This window comes from Puntigrus tetrazona, unplaced genomic scaffold (genome assembly GCF_018831695.1).
Source record: "Puntigrus tetrazona isolate hp1 unplaced genomic scaffold, ASM1883169v1 S000000663, whole genome shotgun sequence".
Lineage (NCBI taxonomy): Eukaryota > Metazoa > Chordata > Actinopteri > Cypriniformes > Cyprinidae > Puntigrus > Puntigrus tetrazona.
The window spans coordinates 142,908-165,975 of NW_025048284.1; the positions used below are offsets into that span (position 1 = coordinate 142,908).

General features: G+C 34.8%; 2 protein-coding genes across 3 annotated transcripts in view; one reads left to right on the plus strand and one right to left on the minus strand.

Moving 5' to 3' along the window:
* rbks (ribokinase) overlaps positions 1-12,282 on the minus strand; it is a 27,268-nt gene extending 14,986 nt beyond the window's left edge. The window contains exons 1-8 of the mRNA XM_043232757.1: positions 12,208-12,282; positions 11,108-11,166; positions 7,798-7,930; positions 7,147-7,210; positions 6,665-6,727; positions 5,424-5,588; positions 2,621-2,712; positions 581-769 (exon numbers count right to left, since the gene is read on the minus strand). Coding sequence (XP_043088692.1) covers positions 581-769; positions 2,621-2,712; positions 5,424-5,588; positions 6,665-6,727; positions 7,147-7,210; positions 7,798-7,930; positions 11,108-11,163 — 762 coding nt within the window. The 5' untranslated portion in view covers positions 11,164-11,166; positions 12,208-12,282. The remainder of the gene's footprint in view (positions 1-580; positions 770-2,620; positions 2,713-5,423; positions 5,589-6,664; positions 6,728-7,146; positions 7,211-7,797; positions 7,931-11,107; positions 11,167-12,207) is intronic.
* A 205-nt stretch (positions 12,283-12,487) lies between these two features.
* babam2 (BRISC and BRCA1 A complex member 2) overlaps positions 12,488-23,068 on the plus strand; it is a 64,067-nt gene continuing 53,486 nt past the window's right edge. The window contains exons 1-4 of one of the 2 annotated variants that reach the window (XM_043232764.1): positions 12,488-12,566; positions 14,231-14,389; positions 15,105-15,181; positions 18,471-18,565. In XM_043232764.1, coding sequence (XP_043088699.1) covers positions 14,253-14,389; positions 15,105-15,181; positions 18,471-18,565 — 309 coding nt within the window. In that variant the 5' untranslated portion in view covers positions 12,488-12,566; positions 14,231-14,252. Of the gene's footprint in view, positions 12,567-12,635; positions 12,816-14,230; positions 14,390-15,104; positions 15,182-18,470; positions 18,566-23,068 lie in introns of those variants that run through there. The other variant, XM_043232763.1, reaches the window with a different exon arrangement.

Genomic DNA, 23,068 nt, shown 5'->3' on the forward strand with positions numbered 1-23,068 from the left:
AACGTATTACTTCTAGACTAAATATTTGACATTTACAATTGTCAAAGAATTTTCAATGAGGTGCCACTATTTTGTCTCACCAATCTACTAGTCAGTTTGTGAGCCTTTTTTTTTTATCTAAGTGGGCGGTTCTTGCCAGGAATTAATTGCAAAATGGACCTGATATCTGTAGTTAGTAAAATTTCTCCATTTGTGAGACTAATATAATGAATGGGGCACTCTGATATAACAAAGAATAAAGTGTTAGAGAACCAACCCAGGAGGTACCCCTAGTGTGTGGTGAGTCACAGACTTTGAGCGCCAGAAATGTCTGCTCCAGATAACAAACTCAATATGCTACATGATATGCGGCATGATTTCTTTTCCTTCATACAGTACTTTTAGTGCCCAAACAGTTTTAAATCACAGTTTTGTCCATAAAAATGAGAATTAGGCGTGCAATAATCTTATTTACTTGTATTAGATTACAATTCAATTAGTTTATAAATCTTTTAATATAAAACACTTTTATAGAATCAACAAAGCTAATGTACTGTTTCTGTACTACAAATACCTGCATTTACAACAACTGCAGTCTTACCGTGGTATCGGCAGCAGTCACTGTAGTGGCGGGAATGTGTTTAGGAGCTGTGTCTGTGGGCTGACACACCACACAGCCCTGTGGCCCCAAGGTGACAATGACTGAACCACAGCCTTTGTTTAGCAGCTCCAGACCTACTTGACTAGCATCCTCCACTGAGGTAACGGACATGCCCGTCAATAGCTCTGCCTAAAAGGAACACCACAAGATAATGAGAAAACAGTCACATTTATGCTAATGTCAAAGACTGAAAATGCTTCTAGCTAAGAAAAACAACAACAAAAAAATCCTATTCATGTGTAGTTGCTTTCTGAAATGTGCCAGGGCAAAAGTTGTGTCTCACACTTTTTTTTAACACTTTACTTTAAGGTGTCTGTTTTTCAAATGTAATTATACATTTAAGTACTGCGTAATATTATTTAACCATGTACTTACTGGTTAGGGTTAGAATTAGGGTTTGGCTTAGGTTTACTTGGAATTTATCATAATTTATTGTTATTACAATAGTAAGTAAATAAAGTGTTACCTTAATATAAAAACTGGACATAGTTTATTTTGAAACAAATAAATAATAAAAAACTGAGACCAAACACAATTTTATCCAGCAGGAATTGTTTGTATCATGAAATATGATGTAGGTGGTTCCATAGTAAAAACGGAGAATGAAGTAAAAAATTATAGGGAATGAAAAAAATTTAAGGGGAAGTAAATCACAAATCTGGTCTACAAACTTCCGTTTACTCACCACCAGATATCACTCCCTCTCCACACTGACTCCATTTGTATTTTACTCCGAAATTCAATTCCCATTACCAACTGCACTGACGACACACACACACCTGATTCCCCTAATCACGCTCACCTGATTATACAGCTGCTTCCAATCAATCACACGCTGCTACTTCAGCAACAGATAATATGCTGCCAAGTATTGCATAGCTACGTTACAGTTTTTGCTTTTGATTAGTCAAGTTTGTTGCCACAAAAGTTACTGCCAATTATTTTTCATTATTTAACACTTAATGTGACTATGCAGAATTGGCTTAAGATCAGTGGTTAAAAATACATTGGAAAGAATGGACATAAACCATATATGATGTCATCCTTGAATAACAGAGTATATAAAAAAGTGTATGGCGCAGGTGTGGATAGCCCTAACTCAAGCCCACCAAAAGAGAGAAGATCATACTGAAAGATCAGGACAATAAGTATCCCCTTTGTATTTGTGTACTTTAAGCTTTGCCATCAATCTTTCCTAGCTGACTGCCAAAACAGAAAAGTGCACACATTACTCATCAATGTGTGGTTATCTGCTTCTGTAAACGGCTGATGATTCATCATTCAATCTTTCAACTGAAGTCGTCGGGTGAGAGTCAAGAGGGTTTGAGAATGTGTGTGCTGGGATGGGGGCTGAATCTAAGGGGTTGATTTGTACTGAGGGCTCTCACTTTTAAGTCCCACCTGTACATTTTCCCCCCACCAACCTCCCAGCCACATCAAAGCTGCCCTGACTGAGCATTCTGGTTCAAACTCTCAGTAATGCTGGAGCTTTCGCCCCAGGCTACACTGACGCACCATCTGTGCATCTGCCTGCCTGGTCGTGGATTTAACTTTACTGTTTCCCATCAATCCAGTCCCTTCTCTGTCATCTCACCCTGCCATGATGTGAAAGAGGGCAGACCCAAACATAACAGTTACTGTAAGACACAATAGCCAACCCCGTAATTTGTTGCACTTGGCAGATAGATGACTTTTTGGCTGTTGTATTTTGTTTCTAGTATGCAGGTCATGACCAGGCAAGATAACTGCTCTTGTTTCACTCTAGTAACCTTCTTGGGTTAACCTAAGACCTGTTTAGAAAATAGGCTATGCAGATGGATCAAGTTAAAATACATTTAGAAATGGCAACACACTAGCAACTCACAAAAAAGCACTAAACAACTTAGCATAGAAACACCCTGGCAACCACACACAGAATCATACTAGAAAAAAAAATTATAATTTTTAATGAATTTTAATGAAATTGATATTGCTCTTCACCTCAGACTCATTGCAGCAGAAAATGTCAGATGCTTTGAAGAAATCAGAACACAGTTCCGCAATAGCTGGAGCTGGATTAAAAATAGTCTTCACTGTAAGAAACACAGAACATATTATTCAGAGACTATATATATATATATAATTTAAACAAGACATTGGGTTACATTGAATTTTTGGGTTTTGTTTTATTGTTTTCTTTTTTTTGTTTATCATGGAAAATACCACAAGATGTAAACACCATAGACCAAGGTAAAGGATTTCTATGTTGTCAAACTATTGCTTTTATGAGTGTGTACACAGACTCTACTGATAAATCACAGTTAACGTCAGACAGTTAGCATGAAACTCTCACTTTGAGCTACTTGCAATCATTTGATTTGATATAAGCAAGCATTGCTCCTTTTTTAACTTAACCATAGTTTCATACTAAAGTCAGTCTTTGTCTGTCAGCTCCTTTTCTATTTCTATCTGTCAGTCCTAAGACTAAAATGTTTTGTAAAACTCAACCACAGGAAGTAACTGTAACCAAACCTCTAACTTCTAACTTCCTGTCTGTGAGGGGATTTTTAGTTAACATAGTAAACAACACTGTTTAAGACGTGGGGATATTTAGTATGTCATAAGTAGCATACCCTAACCCTAACCAATATTTTTTCCAGGTTTGAAGATGGAAAACACACGTTTATGCTTGGTGCAAAAATGTTCACGTCTTACTCATGAATTGATAATTAAAAAACAGCTTCAAACAGTTACACTTCTACATAACATCTTTTTAGTGCAGCAGTTCTCAATCAGGTTGTAAATTATTTACATTTACACCTAAATACACACACACACACACACACACACACACACGTGTATATATATATATATATATATATATATATATATATATATATATATATATATATATATATATATATATATATATATAATGCCCTAGCTCCTATTACAGTTCCCACAAAAACAAGCATGCTTGTGTGTCCTTGTTTAGCATTGTATTGCAGAGAGAATATTTTTTAGGTAAATTGTCTCTTTAATGAAAGTGACAATGAGAGGAATAGGCAGTCAGCCCCAAGTTTCCTTGGAAGAGCTAAAGAGAAATCAATGTGTACTTGTAAAGTGGACAACGTAAAAATGGAAGAGAAGGGAAATAATGAAGGAAAACAAGCTGCAAAACTAGAATGTGAGATGAATGAATGAGTCATGACAGTTCACTGTTCAGAGATGCTTTGTAAAGCTAAATGAAAAACAAGACAAGCACAAGTTAAATGTGAGCTAAATTCACGCTTTAGCGATCAAACATTCCTTCAGTAGCCGATCTAAGTATGAAATTACACGTTAGCTACACAGAATCTTTGAAGTTAACTGGAATTAACTACACTTGAGGAGAGAATCGAGGCTAAATGGTCCTTATATTCATTTATTTGAAAATGTGGTTAAGAAAACAGTGCTCAGATTCTTCTCCAGTGAGCCTGTGGGGGTGGCATGTGCGTAATCCAAGCCTTGAGCTCTGGCTAAGTGCTATTTGCGCACGTCATTGTCTGATGAATTCATCCCAAGTGATAGGTGCATAATCTGGGCTAATGGGCTGTCTCTTAACACTTAATATGGCCCGCTAACGGGCTAAACAGCATGTATCTGGGAAGTTCTGAGGTGGTAAATGTGAATATCGGGGTGCGTTGGTGTGGGGAGGGGGGGGTATCCATCTGTGTCATCCATCTGTGGAATATGTTGCATCATTGTGCATCTCCGTGACAAGGATACAGGGTGTCTCTGATCAGCGGGGACCTGAACATACAAGGTGCTAATGATATATGAGACACAGCCGGTTGCGTTATTTTCCATGGGAGGAAAGAGTCGTGCTTTGCTCTCACCAGTCATTTGGTAAAAGGAGCTAAAAATAGTTTTTAAAATGTGGGAGTGAGAGTTTTTGAAAGACAACAAAAAGGAACTAAACTATTGTTGTAAAGTGATTATGCTATTGCACTCACGTAACAGGCTGGCAAATAGAGATGACCACAACAGGGTGAAACAACAAGGTATTTTATGAAACAGTTAGTGGTGGACTGTATGAAGACTAACAACTGAATACCGATACTTTACCTGCGCACAGACAATATGAAACAATAAAGTCACATAAAGCAATATACTGTACACTATTATGCCTTATATGCACAGCTATAGATTAAATTATTTTTTTTGCATATGTAAAGTTAAGTGTACCATATAGCAAATCGTCACAAAATGTAATTATATTATCTTCCAATGCTTTACAAAAAATTGGTTACATATCAGAGGTGGTGAACGTCAGTCCTGGAGAGCCACTTCCCTGCAGAGTTTTGTTTCAACCCTAATCAAACACACCTGAACAAGCTAATCAAGGTCTGAGGGGTAACTAGGAAGCTACAGGAAGGTGAGTTTTTATGAAGGTTGGAGCTGAACTCTGCAGGGCTGCAGCTCTCCTGGACTGGATATCGCCACCCCTGATACATAACTATGTTCAACTTTATGCTTACAGGTGAAAACACACAGTACATTCAGGGCCATATATATTATATAGCATATACAGTATCAACTGCTTACATCTACATTTTGCTGTTAAATGTGACTATAATAAATGAAGATATTATAAACATATAAAGTAATTTTATGTAAATATGCTTTGAAACAAAGTGTATGGTGAAAAGCAATATATAAATAATTTCAACTTGACAACTTGAAGGGAGAACTGTTAGAGAAACAGGAAGTGGGGTGAGACAGTCAAGTATGCTGAAATATAAAGTTTAGATTCATGACTGACCGTGGTTCTCTCTGGCCATTCTCATGGCTTGAAGTGATGTATCTGGGTTGATTTCAAGCTGGCAAACAAGCACCTTTGCATTTACTATAGCAGTAAGTGCCCGCTGCAGTTCCTCTTGCCCCAAGAGCATATTAGCACCAGCGACAATCACTATAGCATTCTCCCCTGTCAAAACAATATATTAACTATGACCACAAAGAGATATTACTGTTAATGAGAATGAGATTTAACTATGAATCCAGGTTTATAAAAAATGCAATCATAAAAAACAGAGGTGTCACATCATTGGATTATACAGTGGCTCTGAAAACTATTCATACATAGGGAATGAATGCCACTGTAATTGATAAAGAATATCAAACAAAATATCATTCTTTTAAAAAAAGAGAAAAAAAAGAAGTCTGATTGTGTTTATGGGGTGCAGTCTAACATGTGTTAATGCTTTGCTTTAAAAAAAATGCATTATTTTATGCATAATTTACTTTTTATTCCACACCGCTGTGTGCCTTCTCTGAATAACTCACTGATCATTTCCTGTTTTGATGAAGCCCCTCCTTTAAAAATATGCAAGTACAGCATGGCCTTGCTTTTGTCGTTGCATGTTCCCGGGGATGAGATTTATCTAGGTTTTTGGTTTTGTTTTGGCAGTTTTGTTTTTGGAAAAAACTTGTTGTAGTCCCTTACCAATTGTATTTGAAGGCAATAAAACTGTCAGAATTTTAAAAGATATTGGACAATATCTCCATTTTATTGAACTTTCACCGCTGCTACTTTTCAGATATTACTGATGCTTAAACATTAAAGCTTCCTTGTTAGCTTTAGAAATAATTGGTCTAATTCATATTGCTGTGATATTTACACAGGAAGCTAGGTGACACTAGGATTTTAGGTGGTTGTTATGGTGATCATGACACCAATCAGAGCTCATCTTGTAGTGCTCACTGTAGTGCTAGTGGACTTCCACAATACTCAGCACTTAAGCTAGATCACTAAACCATGACATTTACAATGTAGCAGGCCTTACATTCAGAGGCATGCTGGTTATGTCACCTTTCTTTAAGTCCAAGTCCTGCTACATTAAACTGGGTCTAAAATTACCTGCGTAGGCGAGCTGGACACAGGTAGAGAGCTTATCACTCATCCATGTCTCATTCAGAGTACTTAATGGTGTTTATGTTATTTTAGGGGCCTTTACTCAGGAGATGCAGCAAGGTTCAGTACCCGAACCAGTTTCATTTTACCTGTGTCATTTACGATGATAGATGCAGCTCCAGTTGCAGCATTTTTAGTCTGTTCTACATAGGCTAAAAAGGGAGAAAGAAGAAAATAACCTAAATTGTGGTATACATAATTAAAATCTGAATTCTCTTTTAAAAGCCTTTACTGTGTTTACAAATTATGATAATAGAAGCAGTACATATGCAGACAAACTGTTGAGAAAGCAATTTTAGTTTTTTTTTTTAAATATCTTATAACTGATATATACAATGGTTAAATAATTAATACAGTTAATACATTTAGCACAAAAGTAATATGTTACTAACTACTATTAACTAAACTAAAATAAATAACAAAATGTAGATACCTACAATAAGGGACAATATGGAAAAACTAAAAACTTTTGAGTTGCATGGACCTAAAACATCTGATTTCAAAAGATATTTTGCTGCTTGTCTAAATAAAATTTTAATGTGAAACGCTGAAAAAGCTATTTGGCTATTACCAGTTGATATGCCATTATTTTTGAAGTTTTGAATGTAGTCGTTCCCAAAAACGTCTTTGCCGACCTAAAGAGAAAAAGCAACCAAAGATGAAAAGCTGAACTTGAGATGATATTTTCTAGAAACTCACTGACCGGCCAAAGTTCTGCATTGCTATATAAGGCCAAGCCTTCCAGATATAGCATCCCCAAACAAACGCCTCCACTCTACAAATACATCTTTAATCTCCACCTCTCTTTTTCTCTTCCTCTCTATGAGATGTTCAGTGTTGAGGTAGAGGGCAAAAGGGTTCCTTTTTTCCCAACTGGGTCTGCTTTTATCCCACACTGGTAAAGAAATGCCAAAGATAGGGTCCTAAGCCCCAGCAGCAGAGACCCTTCACTACCTGGCCTCCTGTCTTTGAAGTGTGATCTCTCTTTGAATGTTTCTGAAAGCATAGGAGTCTATTTTTACACACAGCATACGCTTCAATATTGATTGGGGTCCATGCACTGACAAAATGGAAGAGCTTTATTACTTGGTTAGGCTCTCTTGTGTGGTTAAATGTTGAAATACATGAATTGCTGGGTATCAACCTAAACGTTTCGTGTCTAGTATACTTCAGGCTATATTCAGTTATTGAGGATGTTAAAAAATCAGACCATATTGGGTACCTTGCACACCATACCAGTCTTTGCCCCCAATCGTGCAGCTTGGACACACTGATTGGCTCCTTTGCCACCGAAACCAATAAAAAACCTGTGTCCATGTATCGTCTCTCCAGCTTTGGGAAGCCGAGGCGCCTGACTAACAGAAAAACAAATGAGACTAACCTGTAAAAAGAAATTCACATTCACAGTCCCTATGGATAAAAGCGTCTGCTAAATGAATAAATATAAATGTAAACCATTTCTGTGTAACACAAAAGAACAATTTGAAAGAAATTATTATTAAAATTATAACTATTATTATTCTTTTTTCAGTCCTATTATTGACAAATGGCTTTAATTATATATACCAAAACAGCTGAAGCATTGCTCACTTTTTGAGTTACACAGATATAAAGAAAGTCATACAGGTTTTAGGGCAATCTATACTTTAGGCACATCAAATAAAAAAAAGGAACTGATGAAATTCAAGGAAACTCAAATTAGATTTTTCTTTACAAATTTTAATACACAAGGTTTGTATTAAAAGAAACCTATTTAGTTTCCTTAATTTTGCATTTTAAATTGTAAAACTGTTAAACTAATGCTTCTTGAATCACTATGCAATTTGTTGTCAAAGGAATGACAGATGGGCAATTCAGCCAGTTCTCAAAGTCCATATTGTCTAAATGAAAGGGCCTTTTACTGGAAACATGCTATGTTTGTGAGCTGTAAGTGAAAATAATATGACATGACATCCTGAGCCTTTCTAAATCTAAGGCAGGTGCTCTGAACTCCTTAAAAAGCTAATTGCTTTGCTGCTTTAGTGCGTGACATTTCAGAGCGGGGTCCATCAGCCTTTCACCCGGGCAGAACTAGCAGCTATTACTCATTCTATTAAACAACAAAAAAAAAAACTCAATTCCAGACATCTAGTTACGGTCTGGCCCCCATCCAAGTCTCCAGAAGCCCATGTTTACATGATGGCAGAATAGGCAGATAAAGTTGTTTTTCAAATGTGTGTTGTTTGCGTGGTGTGGTTAAGAGTGGGTATATTACAGGAAGTCAATAAAAATGAACAAAGATCCTGCTGAGATTTCGGTAAAGTGTGTGGCAAGTGAAAAGATTTCAGTTGGTTATGATCTTTTTATATGAACTGGGGTAAATTATGTAGATAAAGATAAATCCCGACTAACTTTACTTGAGTACAATTATTTACTTAATTTATTTTTTGCCTTGTAATCACTTTTTGTGTGATCACAAAAAACAAACAAACAAAAAATACCTAAACTGAATTATGCAGTTTTTCAGATTTGGACAAATGTCAATAATTTAATTGTGTAATGAATTACTTTAAATAATATAATAATTTAAATGATATTATAATATGAAATAAATAATAAATAAGTAATGTATTGTTAACAGGTAACTGCCAAAAATAAATAGATAATTTTTTCAACTATACTGCAATGATTGTACTTGCGCTACTTCACAACTTGTACGCAACATTTATCCAAGTTTGTCTGAATGAGTCATTGTCTGTTTCACAGGTTATAGACAGACTGGCCTCACCTTAACTCTTCACTTCCAGTACCTTTATTGTATTGTGAGAAACAGTCATTTTCCCACAAACCAAATTCTGATGCAAATGCTGTATCTTTCTTGTGCCAAAAAGGAAAATAACAGGTGTTCTGTGACACAGGCTGTGGTGCAAGTAGTTGATTACTATTTTAAAAGAGTAAGACAGAAAAAAAGAGTATGCAGAGTTTGTGTTTTCCACATCCCTTACACACTCACATTAACATCCCTTAGCAAGGCACCAATGAAGGCAAACTAATCGGTTCAAATTGTCATCAGCAGGTGGCACTGTCTGGCTTCACCACAAACACACAGATGTTCCACACAAGACTTGTTTCAAAGTGTCTGATTCCGTTTGACTGTCACAGACCAAGCCACATAGAAAACTGGATTTTACACTTCAAAGCCATGCATAGCACTTTGATGGGTGAAATGTGTCAGCCACCCCCTAAAAACAGCCTGTTGAAAAACAAACACATACTTCCCATCAAAACTATTGCCTAATTGATGCAATCTCTTCTGTTCAAAGGCCAACATTGATGACTGGCTTTTTTTAATGGTAAAATAAATGAGCAATTGGAATTTTTTCAGAATGGGTAATTGTTTTGAGAACTTGGGGTATGACAAAGAAAGAAATTATTTAGTTTTAGTATGTGTGGAAAGAAAAATGCTTACCCTGGATAGCTTATCATGGTTAAACATGTCTATAAAGCTGAACACTTTAAAATAACTTTATATTCCATTACCTGTGCCATTTGAAATATCGAACTGATAATTTCACACAAAATTTTCAGGGTGATATACTGTATGGGGAGGCAAAGTTTTTAAAAAGGTTTACTAACATTTTAAAGTTTAGGCCATTCCAGTCAAAGGGTTTACCTGAGCTGTAAATACTGCAGCCAAGAAGACTGGGACACATTTGATGCCAAAAAAAACTTGTCGGCGGCAAATGTGACCAGTGAGCAGTGAATCAGTTCCCTGGGGAAATATTAATAATAGAGCCGGTAGAACAGAAGGCAGTTCCCCAAATCTGCCTTTGTCGGACCTTATTTAGCTCCTGCTGGAAGGACTAATTCCTTTCAGAGTTATTTTAAAATCTTAAAGTCTGCCTTCTGCATGTGGAATATGTTCCACTGTCAGAGTTTGTCACATGAGTATGAAATCATCATATAGGACAAAATCTGAGGACTGAGCTTCAAGTTGATCATAGAGGATGGACACATATGCATTAAAATTGATATGAAATGTTATGTATCACTGGTCTGACTACTTACATTTCTTAAATAAAAAAATACAATGTATTGTTTTTATAAAAATCTTTCAGTGGAAAATGTACTTAAATGTATTTTTTAAGAGATTATATATAAACCCCATATAATAGATTTTGGACCATAAAAATACTTAATAATCTTAATGAAGTCATATTTTTTTATTAACTGCGTCTAATATATATTGCTTAACGACCGAAGTAAATTATGTAAATTATATATTTAAAAATAGTTAAATCAGTCAAATCAAATGTACACAAACACAAATGCATTGTGGAAATGGTGTGCTAGAATGCATGGTTTTGGCACATGCAGTATGATTACATCTCTATTGTTTTTGTTCTTTTTCACAGTAGAGTCGGCTGAAATCACTTTTTGTTCTTAAGAACAGAATAATGCATTACAATTGTAATTTTGCCCCACATTTTAAATTGGGTTATATTTGCCTTGAGCCCACCTTCACTTATGTCACTGAAACCGTGATGACTTACCTAACTAAGTCAGTCATACAAGAGCCCACCACTACAACACTCACGTCTTCAGACATGACCTAATACCGGAAATATAAAAAAATATTAATATTGAATATAAATATTATCCTACAAAACAACAGATTAAATAAATACAAAACTACAACACTGTACAACTGAAATTCATCAATTCTCATTACTTACAGAAATGTTTAATCAAATGATGTGGGAAAAATGAACAGAAGTATTTAAATGGTTAAATATTGGTAGTTATGCTCTACATCGAGCGTGCCTGCACTAATGTGGATGATTATTTCAGGACTGGATCATGTGATTGACAACAACCATGGAAATCCTTCATTAATTCAATCCCTTGCGTGTAGGCAACGTATGTGAATAGTAGAGTGTTAATCTGCTCAAATCTCCCAGCAGGCCTCAGGGGACTGTAAAAGCCTGCCGCTGGCTAAGGAACAGCCTACATTTTCTCAAAATAACTAAAGTCCAAGCTGCATTTTCTGCATACTTAGATTCGAATCACTTTTAATGGTTGGAATAGCTTGAAGTGTTTGTGTGTGGGCATGACCTTTTGATAGATATGACCATCTCTGCACAAACAAAATGAACATACTTGCATGACTGTTACATGTGAGAGAAACTATTTAATAATTTATGATTGGTATAATTTATTAGCACAGCCTGCAATCTCTATAATTTCCTTAGCGAGAGCGTACTACATTGTAATGTAAATAAAACGCCCAATTTAGTCAAAATAATTTTAAAAGTGGGCAGCCTGGAGGATAAATTATTGTCATTAGTAAAAATGTGCAGTGCTGGTAAAAATAATATCCATTTAGGCCATTTACGTCTTGTTAAAGGAGTCAGGTGTATTTTATTTACAATCAAAGACAGTGTGTTAAAATGTTTGTAGTTTAAAAAAAATAAAAATTATCAAGGCTGGTTTAGGACAGTGGTTGTGATCAAAGTCTACGGTTCCTTTGCACCGTCTTATGTAAGCTATTATTAATCACAAGAAAGCATGCAATATCATATTCAGTATTCCTGACTGTATAATAAATAACGTTTAGAATTATTTGAAACGTTGTAATATTTTTACACATTACCTATTTGCTCACTGAGTATCTAAATAGTCAACGCAGCAATCTCTTCTTACGTCTATCCGGCAGCACAGAAACGCTTGTGAAGAGAGCATTTGAGCTGTCCCTATTTTCTCCTGTCTTTAAAAAAATAATCATTTATGTTTTAAACCGTGCCAAAACATAAAAAATGTGTATAAAATTCAGATTAGTCCAAAACTGTACACTGCTGACCATATGAATGTATTATTCACGAAGTCATTTCAAAACATAAATACTAAAATTATCAGGCATATTTCTAAACATCCACAAACAAATCTCAAAAACGTCAGCGGAAGTGGGGAATGAGTTCTTGCTCGAGATTTGTTCAATATTTGATATAAAAGGTACCAAAAAGGTGTATATTACTAAGCGTAAAAACATTTTAGAAAAATGACTGCTTTGGTAACCAAACAAACATTAGTTAGGCTGATACTCGTTTATATTTCCTGATTAGCATGTTAGCCGGTCTGTTAGCATCATAGATCTGCAGCTCCAAAACAAACTAAATAACAAACGTTTTTTTTTTCAAATTACAAAACAAACACAGATTCTTCGATTCATTCATGCACGCGGTCAAGCTCAGCAGTGGTAACGTTAGTGTTGTTGTTTTATTTGTTGGTGCAGTTGCTTGAAGATATTTGTAAATATCAGTGTTTATAACGTATACTGTAGAAATTTAGTTTTTACAGCTGAGCTGGTTTTTATTTCTTTTTACTTTTCTTATAAAAGTGTATATTTTATCCTGTGCTAATCCACTAAATAAGTAGTTTAATCAAGGATATAGGCTGTTTTATTTGTCCTTCTTTTAATTACTGTGATAGATAAATACTCTTATTAAAAAAAAATCTAACAAAGATACTGTCCAAAGTGAGCACTTAGTGGAACTTCTTCATTGTTGAGGTTAGGACATCAGTGTTGAGTGGAACTACCAGTGATGATGGGACTGATACTTTGCATACTTTTTGGGCCATTTGCATTTAGTTGTCTTTGTTTTCCTGTAAAGTTCTATTTTCTAGTTAAATCTGGTTTCATAAGTCCAGCAATCATTTAAGTAATTATAATGATAATAGGTGAAAAAAGTAAGACTATGGATGGTGGACCTTGGACCATTTTCAGTGTCTTTGATTTACCAAAGTCAAGTTTTATTTTTTAAAACGTAAAAACCAAACTAACGTGTGGTGGTGAATCACAACATTTTCAACAAGAACAAAATAAGAATGCTGGATAAATGTAATTTGATTATTTGTATATTTCATGTTTATTACAAAAAATAGAGTGTGGATGATATGGAGCTCTTTTTTGCTCAGTATTTGTTTCAGTTAATGTAACATTTAGCAGAATTATGGACTTTGTTGTTTTCAACAAGAATATTTGCTAATACATTCATTTAAAATAAGCAATGCAGGGTGATTGCTCTAACAGAACCATATACTTTGGATTTACAACCACATAGCTCACAGTCTTTAAAGGTTTATCATTAAAAATCATATCCTCTATGAAAAATAAATGTCAATTACTTCTGGAACAAAATTTAGTACATTTTAAAATTATATGGTGCACTTTGGGAGTTAGAACTTAAGTTTTTTTGTTCAGTTTACATGAAATTCAAAATTTGTGAAGACAAATAAAATAAAACAAAATACAAGTAATAATTGACTTTATTATTAGTTAAATAATATACTTTAACATAATTTATTCTTATTTGTATTCTCTCAGTAATATATTTACTGAACCTTTTCGTATATTTATATTAATATAATATAATATATTACAAATATATTTTGCTTATATATATATATATATATATATATATATATATATATATAGCTATTTTAGCTATCAAAGCAATGTTCCAAAACACTTTAGATATGTTTTTATGAGAAGTGAACACTTTTATCTTCGTAAGTTAATTATGAAATGGTGGCAGGATAAATTATACTGAAGTACTACTGATGAGAAACAAGTTTCTAAATACCTGTGCATTCATGGTATATTGTCACATTGACAGTGGCAAGAGTTTGGATTGGAAGATGAACAGTCTCTCTCCAGAGGTGGCATTGAGCCGCATTTCTCCTGAGCTGCGGCCTTTACTCTGCTCTGTCGTCTGCAATGGACGGGTTGGTTTAGACTCATCCAGCTGTCTCCGGATCACTGACCTCAAGAGTGGGTGAGTGTTCTGTAAACTAAACAAAAGCATAACTTTTGGAGAACAATGCATTTGTCAGTTTATAATTTATAAGTTACAATTATGACTAATATCTTTAACAGAAATAACCTATATTTATCACAAATGCTTAATCAGAATTCCAGAAAATCGATCGATTAGGTTGTTAAATGTCACTGCTTCTTTAAATATCTAAATTAGAATAATATCGAAGCTTTATGGAAAAAGAACAGCTATAGTATCATGTCTTGAATGGATGCAATTTTCCATTCTTTGCTGAGCTTGACAATTCAAGGCCTTTAAGATAATTGCAAATCCTTTTTATGATGTCTTAGTTATTTAAACTATTCATATTCAGTTATTAATTGTATTTGTTTATACTATTCATTTTGAGCCAAAACCTCAGAAGCTACACTACTAATAAAATTTTTCGTATTTTTTTTTATGTGTGCTGAATTTTCAGCAGCCTTAACAACAATTTTCAATGTGACATCCTTAAAAGTAGTTGGTGTTATATAACAAATATTATTAATGTTAATATATTAATGTTGACACTTCTTTTTGCCTTTTTTGGAAACCATTTTTTTTTTCAGATTTTTTGACAAATAGTCTGTTTTGGGGGGTATAGAAATCCTTTGTGACATGTTTAATGAATACATCCTTGCTGAATACATTTATTTATTTCTTCATTGCTATTTTTCTGCTGTTTTTGTCTTAGCTGCACATCACTAATGGCTGGTCCATGCTGTGACAGATTTAAACTTCATATTCCATATGCTGGAGAGACTCTCAAATGTAAGTAGTTGTTCTATGAGTATTTACAGATCAGAAGTCATTCATAACTAGGTAAAAGTTGCTGATGTTTAATGATAGTAGTTTGCTAGTGATATGCTTCTACAGGCTACAGTTGTTTTCAGTAAAGTAAAGTTCTTTTCACACATTCTAAAATAGTGCTGATTAAATGTGTAGTGATGTATTATTAATATATTACAATTTATAAATGTTGTGTACAGTATAAATATTTGTGTTATTTACAACCGTACCATGTACATAAAATTGTACAAAAGATTGGTATTCAGAAAATTAGTTTTGAACATTTTTATACATTCATCCATTTGCTCTGGGTTATTATCATTAACTAAAACTAAAACCATAAACAGCATTTTTTGAGTTTAAGTCCACTCACATTAAACTACTCTCCTGTCTAGTTTGTTTGACGGGAAAAAGTTCTTACCTTTTGTTTATTTGCTTTGTTTTGTAATAGACTTTGTTCAAGGGGAATTCACACAGAAACCTGAAGGCGCGTTTTGGTCCTCCTTTTCCTATAAACCAATAGAAGTACATACTTTAAAAGGCTGTGTATTTCAGCTCATTAGACTATGAACCTTTTGCAAATGTTAGACCTATAAAACTGTATTACACATATTCTTCAAGACTTCATAATGGTGGTGCACTGAGCACAATTTTTTCGATTTGGAAATGAGCTTCTGAGAAGGGCTTTTAGAGGTTTTGTCTGAAATGCTTTCAAGTACCACAGCTTAGTGATGTTTAATGAGGTTGGATAGTAATTATAACTCGGCAGTGATCTTAATTGGGAGTTCCTGTTATAGCTCTGAGTCATGAGACACTCAAACACTCAAGCAGTTTTTCATGGAGGCCACATATGAACAAATTTCTTGGAGCTGGAATTGATCATGCAGTGTGAGAGTGATAAATCAAGGTTGCTCAGTAAGGCTTTCTTTCTTTTGTAGATGCATGTTTGTAATGTGTGGTTCAGATATTTTTTTAAGAAAAACTATGAGTTGGTTAATGAAGTTTGGATGTTGGTCTTTTTGGGGACATTTTGGGTCATTGGTACATGTCCGAAACAGTGCTTTTAATTGTGCATTATCAGAAAGTAATAATGTTACATTTTTGCATGAGTAGCCTTTACTGAAGGTCAGAACTCAAGTGCAGATTGAAATGAAAATCTAATTTAGTCCTAAAATGGAGGTGTAGCTGAACAATTCTCAACACTGTGTCACAAGAAATCATAATAATCAGTATTTGACTTACATCTATATTCTCATGTTAAGTAATAACACTTGCTCCATTGTTCAGGAAGTAGTCCATTAAGTATGTTATTGACATTTCCCCCCATGAATTAAAATAATTGTCCTTTTTTTCTTCTGGAATTGTTCAGATAAAATATTTTTATTTTTTTTTATTTTTGGAAAGCTGAGGCATTCACATATTCATTATATATAACGTTCAACTTTTTTTTTACTTCTAAATAATCAAGAATGATAACAGAGTTAAGAGTGGGAACTACTTCCTATTTTGGATTTTGCAACTGCCAGTGAATGACAGCTGAAAAGTGACTCAAGACCTTTTCATAACTTACTGCCTTCGCTTTGCCAATGACTTGCCTTGGATTTCTCACGTATGCAAATTACCATAGAATCTTTCATAAACTCTGCATCGCATGATCTTTTCAAGCAGCCTCTTTTATAAATGAAACAATCTGTCCGCTGTGGAATTGTTTCATGTTCCAACATCAGTGTAAATAGATTTCTCTATAAATTTGTTACTTAGAACTACTCCAGAATCATGGGGAACAGAAAAGAAAAAAGATAAATATTTGAAAATTTATCAACTGTTGCCCGTTCCCATTGCTAGGTGGTTCATTGTGTTGCTGTTCTTCCAGGAAGAATGCTGATTGTTTTCTTGTGATACTAATGCTCTGGCAGGAGAGCTGACTGTTGTTTGCATGCAAAGAGAGCACTCCAGTCACTAAACTGCATCCTCCAGCTTTCTGCTTCTCACAAGAGTTTGCGACAGCTGTTGTGGTGTTTTTTGAGTAGCGCCCACCTTGACTACCCTTAGGGTGTAAATTTGGGTAGCACTGCATATTTGCTCAACGTTTATGCTTCTATGCCAAGTCCACTGCTATCTTTTCTTAGGTATTTGGCAACAGCTTTTCTAAGATGCCATCAGATGTGACAGATGTACAACAAACATCGTCCAGGCACTTTTCCCTTGTGCTCCATCTGTGGAAAATTACTGCCTTGTGTTTGTTTTGCTCTGTTTTCGTCCAAGGAAAAGACAGAGGAGTAGTATGAAAAAAAGAAACAGAATGGATTTATAAATAGAAATGTATGTTATTCGAACATGCATGGCTTAAAATCATGCCTGAAAGGATCACTGATGGGAGCTAAGCAAGCTATAAAAACAATGCTTGAAACAAGTTTACTTTTACAGTTTACTTTTACAGAACTTCAAACATGGTTGGCTACTGAAGTTTTTTAAAATCACAAAAAGTACCAGAAGTAAAGACGTCCTGCAGGTTTTCTGCAGCTTACTGTGAAACATTACTTCATTGTTAATAATCAGTTTTGATTTGTCACCTGTTTAAATCTGTTTAAATCAAACCCTTGTCACTGTTGTGGTAACGTTTTTCTGATAAGGAAATAGCCTATGTACTTTGACAGTATAGTGAGGTATGTTTTGGTCTCATCTTTGTGTACAGACAGACATTCTACTCTGAAAGCTAGTTTGCGTGCTTTCAAGGGATTAATGCAAAATTATGAATGTTCTTTGAAGTATAGAATTTGTATGTACCTTTTTACCTGTGGCACACAGATAAACCCATTATAATAGTATCACCTGTCTAACAATATTTATATCGGAACATAATATACCCATGGTTGACAATTTTGTCTTTTTAATTGTTTGTTAATGTCCATTAATGTGATAATGCTCTTTTAGAGTTGGTGTCACTACAAAAGCCATTAGGCCATCCACATAAAAAAAAGCTAGTCTTTGATATTGACATTGGTTGTTCATTCTAATAAGATCAAGCATTCATAAACAACCATGGAACCTTTATTTTTTTACGTAAAGATCTTACCTTGCAAGTACAGTGTGTGGATATCATACAGGCATTCAAAGTGCAGATCTCTGATACAGCAAGATTTGCATTTTAAAATGGTTTTATTCTACAGTGCAACTCAATATTGGATTGAACTAAATGTAATTCAATAATGTGTGATTTCACAATGTCTATGAAGTAATTATTAGTGTGATTAACCCTTTCTTCTTACAGGGGACATTATCTTTAATGCCAAAGACCCAGAACTGCCCCCAGACTTTATCTTTGGAGAGGATGCTGACTTCCTGCCTGATCCATCAGAACTTGCGGTGCGTGTTACAATTATAATTACGTGATGTCATTACCCTGTACTCTAAATATAGAGCATTTTAGATACATGTTATGTTATGGAACAGTGGTTTAGAAATGTGTACATTTTAAATTAAACATTAAAACAACACCTATGCAAGATGATATATTCAGTTTAGATATCAAAATCTGCCAAATAAAAATAGCCTTGCTTTAGTGAAGTGTCTGTGCTTGCTTTAGGGTCACTCTAACCCCCCACAAAATTTTTTTCCTCAAATCTCCAGTGAACCAAAAATGTGGTAGCTGCAGGCTAAACTCGGTAAACACAACAAGGCAGAACAATGGCTGTTATTATTGAATATCTTTGAAGTAGTAGTGCAACAGAGCTTTCAGCTGTTTTGACTTCCTTTAGTGCGGTTAGTTAGATCAGATGGCTGGTATCGATGTGCGTGGTCGACTCAGCAGCCAAATTTGACCTGCGGGGCTTCCAGTGTTCTGAAAAGAGAGTGTTGGTGAATTACATAAATCTTGCGTCTGCACTTAAAAGTGTCCTTCTTCTGGTGCCAATTTTAGAATTGCACAATTAGCAACAGAGGCAGTATTGCTGCAGAACACCCTTAAAAACAACCATCCAGATAAAAAAAACTCACTTGGCTTTCACAGTCATTCATTTTTGTTCATGTATTTATTTTATTTTATTATTTTAAGAAATTATGTTGGTTTGGTTTTTGTTAGGGTTAGGAATATCATTTTTGCCGTAGCATTTTTGCTACACAAACAGTGTGCCGCATATTTAGCATTTAGGTATTCTGTGTGGGGTTATATTTAATTTCCAAATAAATATATTAGAATCCAAAAACGTTTTTAATTTAAATTGTTCACAAAAAAATAAAATATATAGCAGGAAGCAATTCTCGCAGTTATAGACAGTAAGTCTAAATAAGGTTAATTAAAGAGTTAAGAGTGACAGGACAAGAACACGGAGATGCTTCCCTGCTCTTTCTCTTAAAGGTAGAGTAAGCAATTTTCTGGTAGCCGATGTTGGTATTTAAAATGACCAAAACAAACACGCCCCTACCCCAAAAGGGTCTTGCCACTCCACCCCACAGATACGTACGCAAACAAGGCATTGATTAGTTCTGTGAAAAAAAAGCTAAACTAGTGCTACACCATGTGTATACCGGACATGACAAAATATATTACAATCAGTGATGCTGTCTACACATAAAATTTCCAAAACAGGGAATAAAGTGTCCTTGTCATGTTGTGAGGTTCGTGAGTGACAGTGTTCAGGAAAGAAGGGTCCATGTAAAGGGCTGAGTCCGGTGGCCATGTGCACTCCCCACTCATTGGCAAAATATACTGGCATCTTAAATAGGCCCACCAGATTCCTCTTTTGTGTCAGAATTCTCACTATTAATGATAATTAATTATATGAGTTTGTTCCTAAGAGGTGATGTTTGCAAGGGAGACAGAGTTTGTGCAAGACATGGTCTAAGATTCATCTGGACCCAGATTGCTTAAAGCTGTTCTCTTGGCTATTTTTAAGGAGGAACGGAATGAAAAAATTCCCCTGCTTATGTCAGAGTCTGTGAGACGGTGACTATTGCTCACTGTTTCTTGAATGCAGCTGAAAACATGAGGGGGGGAAGCACCTCTGTGCTGCCAAGGCTGCACACTGTCCATGTGTTTGCTTTGTGTTTTTGAGTTTCTTCGCTATGGAGTATGTGTGTGCAATCATTCGGTTTTTTTCCAGGGATATTTTCTTTTGCTGGTTTTGCAGCCACTCTCCATCTTGTCTTGTTTTTCATCCTGTTTATCCTACACTAGTTGGAATGTTTTTTTAAATGTAACCAAACATGAACGATCCAAAATGCCTGGGGATATTAATATGCCACATCATAGGCAAACATAATGTCTAAAACAGGTATAAATCTGTTCTTATTATGATTTGTCTATCTTATTTGTTTTCATGTTTCCCAGACAGCTTTGCTGTTTTAATTTGGCAGTCAGTGCGTCCCATGCAAACTGCTAATTTTCACATTGGCATGTGAGAGACTCAAGATCAACAATGACCTCTTGCGTCTGGATCTTTCACACCTCAATATGCAGATGTGTTAAAAAATCTAGCGAGCTGACCTGCTGTCTACTGCCTATAGACATAGTCTTTTTAGTCCTTTGGCCTTGTAATTTGTTGTAAACGGCAGTGTAGTAGAATAATGAAGTTGTTCTGTTTAGTTGTGATAATATGCACGTTTGTAAAAAAAAATTAATTTAAATAATTTTTGTAGATATGGATGTTAGCATGTTGCTCTGCTAATGACAAAAAACTGTTAGCCTATGTTTAATAATTCAGAAACTCTTTACAATATGGTGTCATTTGTTAATTTGTTAATGTTTTAAGTAACATGAACATACAATGAAAAATGAACCATTTATTAAGCTATTTGTAAATAGCTTTGTAAATGTTAATGAAAATGCAGTTGTTTATTGTTTATTTAAACACAACTTATCATTATAATAATGCATTAGTAAATGATTAATTAACATTAACAAAGATCAATAAATGCTCCAGAAGTATTGTAGTATTGTATCTTAGTTCATTTTAAATAATGTTCCTAACTAATGTACTTTTTGTAAAGTGTTACCAATAATTAAAATTTTCACATCACCAACGCTAGGCACAGGTTTGTTTTACAGTTATATGAAATATTGCAGAGAGTTCACACTGATTTGAGGAATTTCTGATGTCTCTGCAAAACTTGGGGTTGTTTGCACTCTGCCACAAGTATTATTAGCTGCTAACTATCATTTGGTTTCCATGACTTAAACTTATGGGATGAGATTTTTAAATTTAAAGTCAATTAATGTAGGTTCTTACACGAGGGAAAATGGATTTGATACCATTGTTAAAAATTGTACACAAATAAAAATGAGACTTTTATCATATTGTAGCCAAATATAAAAAAATGCAAAATGCAGTACATCGTAAACAGTTGTAATGTCCTGATGCTTTTTTGTCATTTTCCCTTAAGATTGATATTGTAATTTATTATCCTCAATTATGAATACACATTATTACTAGGCAGAGATTGTGTTTATACCACAGAGATCACAAGTTTGATTTGGCTAGCTGTGAAAGCACTGCATGAAACAAAATATGACTCAGCTCCAAACAGCTCTGTAGCAATTTCATTCAGATGCTTTTCATTCAAATAGCAGTCAGCACCTGAGAAGATCAAGCCATGGCACTTTCATAGATGAAGGTCAAAGTGTGCACTATAGTGCAGACATGGGCATTAATTGTCTGAAACTTAAAAACGTATGCATTAAAATAAGGTTTTTATAGTTCTAATCAAGTTTGTCTATCATTATCTGGAGAAGCATAGCAATTCATTGTCAGACTATTCACAACCAATACTTTAAAGTCAGACTAATGTGACATTGACCCAAAGTGATTCAGCATGCTGTAAAGAGGGCCAAAAAGGATACTTCATTCCAGTCTTACTTAATTTCTTTAACCAGACCATTCACTTGCACAACTTTGCGGAAAAATGTATGATTATATGACGTTGCTTCCCAGAATGTACCTCTGGGATCAGGAAGCCAGACCTCAATTAGAACTTAAGTAAAGACACTACAGGCAAAAATGTTATTTTATTACACTTCTGTTTGCTTCTGTAGATTATAATTACAATCCTTTGATTGTTTAGTAATCATTTCTATTTTTATAGTCAATTAATGTAGGTTTTTATTGCTCATTTAAAGATTTTAAATTCTTCTCCATTTTACTTTTTTTGGAAGCATCTGACTTATTTCAGAATGTTGATGCTGCACTTAATGGTTCACCTAAAAGTGAAAATTAGCATTTACCAACTCTTGTTCCAGACTGGTATGACTTTCTTTTATCCCATGTACCAGTATATTTATATATCCTTTTTTCTTTCCTTTTTTTTCCCGCAATTATAATCAATCAGCTGGGTAGGTATGGTGATATCTAATTAGTTAATATCGTATTCTTTCTTTAAGTTCCAGATTCTGCTTTCAATAATACGAACTTGTTCATCACCTTGATTTCCCCCTCAATAACCCTCTTTTTCTATAACTGAATTAAAATATAAATATATAATGTATGTCTGTTATTATGTATCCTGTTCCTGAAAAGCTGTGCAAGAGTGAAAGTGAAGCAGAGCTGCATTTTTTTAAATATGAGTAAGGATACCTCCGTCTCTAATTAACCTCTGTCAAATGCTAACAGTGCAGTAGCACACTGCACAGCTTTACTACTTTTGATTTTAATTAGTGGCTTTTCTGGCCATTGAGGAAAGAGCAGCTAATTGTGGTGAGGTGGCTGAGACAGTGGTCTAAGCTCCAGGATGGAACATCTGACGTTAGCCATGGGAAAACTGAAGAGATCAAAGCATGCTTAGTTTAAGTTTCACCGGGCTTCGGAGAATCGAGGCTGCAGTCTAGACAGCAAACATCTCAGCCTGTGGTGATGTCTTGTTTAGGCTTATATTAAT